We start from the raw sequence: 4,913 nt of genomic DNA on the forward strand, positions 1-4,913 counted from the left end.
AAAACAAAACAAAACAACAAAAACTAGAAAAAGAAAATTTTTTACAAAACAATTACCTAATTGAAGGAACCTTCCAAAAATAAACATAAACACACACACACAATCATACAAAGACTTGATCATTAATAAGAACTTAAAACTACTCTACTGAGATACTAATCAATAACGCAAAATAGCAAAACAAAGAACTATAAACTCTAGTCCTAGAGCACTTACAAACAAGAACAAAACATTAAGCTAAACTTTAAAAAGAATAGGACTCGAAAGTGCAACCTTTAACTCCAATGTTTGTCCAGACATGAAGTGTAGGTTCATCAACTCTATCATGCATAGCGTGGACAATAAGCTACGACATCCCCACTCACGTCATCAGGTCATCAGTGCCCAAGAGTAGGTGCAGGTTTGTATAAGGTTATTTCAAAAGAATATACTTTATAAAACCAACGAGCTGAGTTTCTATCACTCTCCAGAGGTGATGGGCATACTCAGTCATGATAGAGTCTAGCACTCCAAGACTACTCTATGTCAACAAAGAAACACAAACATAGGAAAGAACTAAACTAACTCTATAATCAGTTGGAGCAAGAAAGAGTTACAAATCAAACTTAAAAGACTAAACAAAGTTTACTTTGAGTTAGAACATCAACCCCTACTTTAAGATGGAACAAGCCACATTTACAAAAAGAGCCTTGAACTAAGAATTAAGTGGGTTTTTCAGCTCCCCACTTCTATAAAACTTACTTTGTATCATTCTAAACGTTCCAAAAGCTGAAATACCAAAGATGAACTTACTTTTTATCATTTTAAACATTCCAAAAGTTGAAATCAATCATGATGATGTAGAAAACACTGCCAACATCCCAAAATGAAAGCCAAGTCATACATATGAATGATTAAATAAGCCTATAACAAGTGAAGCCATCAAATTGCACCACGTTTAACATTATACCAAACATCCAAGAAAGATGTCAAGCTTGATTGTCCCAAGGATATCTCATTGAAATATCTATCCCAAAAAAAAAAAACATGTGCAACCCAAGGAGACACCGAGATATCTATCCCAAAAAAAACATGTGCCAGGGCAAACTTACATGCATCACAGATTGAACTGTATGTGCTCTTCCACTTCATGCACTCTTGTTCCCTTTCTCCTCTGCTGGTGTCTCACATACACCACTCACACCGGCTCAGCCTTAACTGGTCCTTCTGTCTGATATAAAGGGCCATAAGCCTCATATGACTTATTAGACATGCACTCTTGAATTTTTGCAATCCTCTCCTTTGCCGTCACCAGCTTTTCTTTTTCTTTCACCAGCTTCATCCATGAAAGTGGCCAAAACCACAGCCTAGAGAGCCTTTCGACTTCTGCAGAGATTTCCCGGACCTCATTTCCATAGGCCTGAAGCACCAAAGCGGCATGCATTTCCCGGCTGCGGCCGGAGATAAAGTACACCTTTTGCTTATAATACAGAATGCAGGGTTCAGACAGTACCTTGTCTACGTCAGGGACATAGTACTTCTCGAGAGCCACCAATGACCTGTCTTCCACCAATGACACGCCATTAGACCCTGCCACTAAAAGCGTGAACCAAAAACCTACATCACGGAAATCCCTGCGTTGCCTCTCAAATCTGGCATGCTTTTCTCTGGACTGCTCCATTAAATACTCTTCTGTGGCGAGGAGGTCGCCATGCCGATACTCAGTTGGGCATGTCCCTCGGAGGTAGAGACACTTCTCAACATCCAGGTTATACTTATCTGGGTGGGTACTCATGAACTTTCTCAGAGCCTCCCTTATCTCCTGAGCGCTTGGAGGATAACACATCACAAGTTGACCTCTGGTTCTGGTATCACTGTTGGAAATTAGCCCGGTACTCTGCTCAGACCCCACCAAGATTACCGTGACGCGCTTACCATCAGCTTGCGTCTTCGCCCATGAAACTAGCTGTAAAACATCTGCTTCAGCCAGCTTATCAATATGGTCAACTATGAAGACCAGCTGCTTTCGTCTAAATAGTTTGACCCAGAAAGACAATTCGCTAAGGATTTCCAGTCCTGACTCAGGACGCATCCATGACATAAAAAGACTTCTGTACCTTTGATTGATAGTCGCCTGTATGGCTTTGAAAGACTGTTGTTCAGCCCCGTCAAGATAAATTGCTGCTCCCCTATCCCTTGCAGCATCACATAACTGTCTAGTCTTACCACACGGTCTTCCCGATGAATCATGCTTGGGGCATCTCCCCGGCATGCCAGATATACACAGTAACCCTCATTCGCAACCACCACCGTGAAAACAAGGCCCAGAACTGAACACCAGAACTTCAACCTGGAAGGGGAAGATGAGAGAGGAAGGCCTGCGGAGGAGGATGGGGTAGAGGAAGATGTGAGAAGTCGACGGAGAGAAAAGGCATCCCTGTGGTGAAGCATGCCTGTGGTGATGTGGGGCGCATCCCGGAAGCCACCCCCCTGTGGTGAAGCATAGGTGTGGCGGGCCGAGGATGAGAGAAGCCGAAACTGGATACGGGCACTGGAGGTTAGAATCCGCCTCATCACTGGATACGGGCACTGGATATGAGATGGCATACATGTGTGCACCTTAGAGCTGGACCAAGCGTTATGTCCTTGCAACCAGTGCAAATGGGCAGTGTTACGACAACATCGTGTAATGATGCAGCATGTGGAGGAATACAGACAGTTTGATCCCACCATTATTCATCAAGTGGTTGCACAACATATTTCATCGGTAAATTGATCATAGTACGTGGATGTCTAAAGCCTGTGTGTATCTTTAAATTTATATGTGGGCTATGCTTCTCACAGGACTCCAACACTGGGAAAGCGACAAGCGTCCTGCAACCAGTTAGGTGGGTTTGCATGCGGTCCAAGCAAGTGGCGGGCACTAAAGGTTTGCAAAATGCTATGCCTATGGCTCCTGATGTGAATGCCAATAAATATCCACACGTGGAGATGCTCGAACAAGAGATGGATGACATGCTCCAGGCAGTTTTTGAGGCAAGTGATCCTGTGGCCGAGGGTATGAAGCAAGAGGCTCGTACACCCTTATATGAAGGCTCGAGGATTTCCCATCCTAAAGACAGTTTTTACGTTGCTAGACCTTCAAGGGTCATTTGGTTGGAGTGATAAAAGCGTCACAAAGCTATTCAGGTAATGTGTGTGTATGTTTTAAACAAATGACTGTTGCAATGCTTGCTCGATGTTCATAAAGGAGTTGTGGTCCGACATCAAGGTGGAAGACAAAAGCAGGCACGTATTAGAGGCATACTTATGTGGAGAGAGAGAGAGAGAGAGAGAGAGAGAGAGAGAGAGAGGCTTTTAACGTCGTAGGAACAATCCCAAGAGACCACAATGATCTATCCGACGAGAGGTGAGATTTGAACACAAAACGTGCCAAATCTCACTTCCATGAACCTGTACAAAACATTGCTTGAAGATTAAGGATATTACACAGGGAAAAACTTTAAATTAATCTTCTTCATGTTGGTGGTTTACCAAGATTGACCCCTTGCTAGGGGAGAAGAGTTAAGGACACTGGCTCCTAGCAAGAGGGGGATGGAAGGAAATTGGCTTATCTGAAAAGAGGCAAATGAGGGGGTGTGAGAGGGGGCTGCAAGGGACGGCTGTACTACAGCAAGGACAACAGACGGTGGTACAGACGACGGTACAACAGGGCATACGCTGCACAGAAATGCGTGCTGTCTGGGGGGTTTATATAGCTGAGGAGTGAGGATACGGGCGCTGTGCAAAGCAAGGATGAAAGGACGGTGTACCGTCAAAGGCTATGGATCAGTGGCCTGTATGGGTCTAGGGGAAAGGTACGGTGTCAGTTGTCCGGGAAAGGAGTGGTACGCATGTACCTTATCTAGTATGGGGTAGCATGGGTGTCCACGTAAGGGTACGTGTGGACCACATAGTGGGCGGCCATCCTTTGGTCCTTGGGCGGCCATCGTACGGGCATCCTAGTAAGTGTGTACGGACCAAATTTTGGGGCAGGATATCCAAATTTGGGGCGCCCGCCTCGATTTGTGTGCCGGACCACCCCGGGGAGCGAAATTTTTTTTTATCCGGGAGGTTTTTCTGGTCGTTGGGGTTCAGACAGTTCATCAATCGGACGCCCGGTCGTGCATTTATTAAGGTTTAAAGGTCGTCGTTTTTTAACCAAAATGACTGAAATTTACGTATAGGCTTGATCCGCCCGGTGTCCGTTTTGGATGCTGTAAAATCTTATATTAGGGTAAAATCACGCGCAGATTCCAAATTTGGGCTCAGAATTTGAAGATTCTAAGTAGAAATGACTCAAATAATAAAATCATTGATTTTTATACTATAAAAACTCATAATTACATGGACATTTCTTGATTAGAAGTGAAGATGGGTATGTTACATCCTTCCCCCCTTAAAGAAATCGAGATGTCCTCATCTCGTCATGAATTGGGGATAATCCTTTAAGAGTGTAGCTTCATCTTCCCAAGTTGCATCCTCTTCAGGGTAATTTTTCCACTGTACTAGATGTTCTACAAGAGTTCTATTTTGGAGTTTCCTTTCCCTAGAATCTATGATGCTACTAGGCTGTAATTCAAGGACTCCTTGAGTAGGGATTATAACTTGTTCATCATCAAGAATATGATCGAGACTGGGGACATATGGTTTTAACAAACTTACATGAAATACATTATGGACTTTGATATGGGCTGGGAGTTGGAGTTTATAGGCACTTTTACCTAGACACTTGATAACTGTATAAGGACCACAATACCTAGGGCTGAGCTTCTTATATTTCCCAAGTGATAGAGAACTTTGTTTGGGTCGCACTCGTAGAAGAACTCGGTCTCCTTCCTTGAAGATCCTTTCAGACCTCTTGTTGTCAGCATAATGCTTTTGTCGATCTTGGG

General features: G+C 43.8%; 1 protein-coding gene across 1 annotated transcript; it reads right to left on the minus strand.

Moving 5' to 3' along the window:
* Window positions 1-863: 863 nt before the first annotated feature.
* LOC147617993 (uncharacterized) lies at window positions 864-2,557 on the minus strand. Its single transcript, XM_086776255.1, has one exon. The coding sequence runs from the start codon at window positions 2,249-2,251 to the stop codon at window positions 1,178-1,180; it is 1,074 nt and encodes a 357-aa protein (XP_086632381.1). The 5' UTR covers window positions 2,252-2,557; the 3' UTR covers window positions 864-1,177.
* Window positions 2,558-4,913: the final 2,356 nt, after the last annotated feature.

Source organism: Cibotium barometz, chromosome 36 (assembly GCF_041138505.1).
Source record: "Cibotium barometz isolate CiBa-2024 chromosome 36, ASM4113850v1, whole genome shotgun sequence".
NCBI classification, from domain to species: Eukaryota; Viridiplantae; Streptophyta; class Polypodiopsida; order Cyatheales; family Cibotiaceae; genus Cibotium; species Cibotium barometz.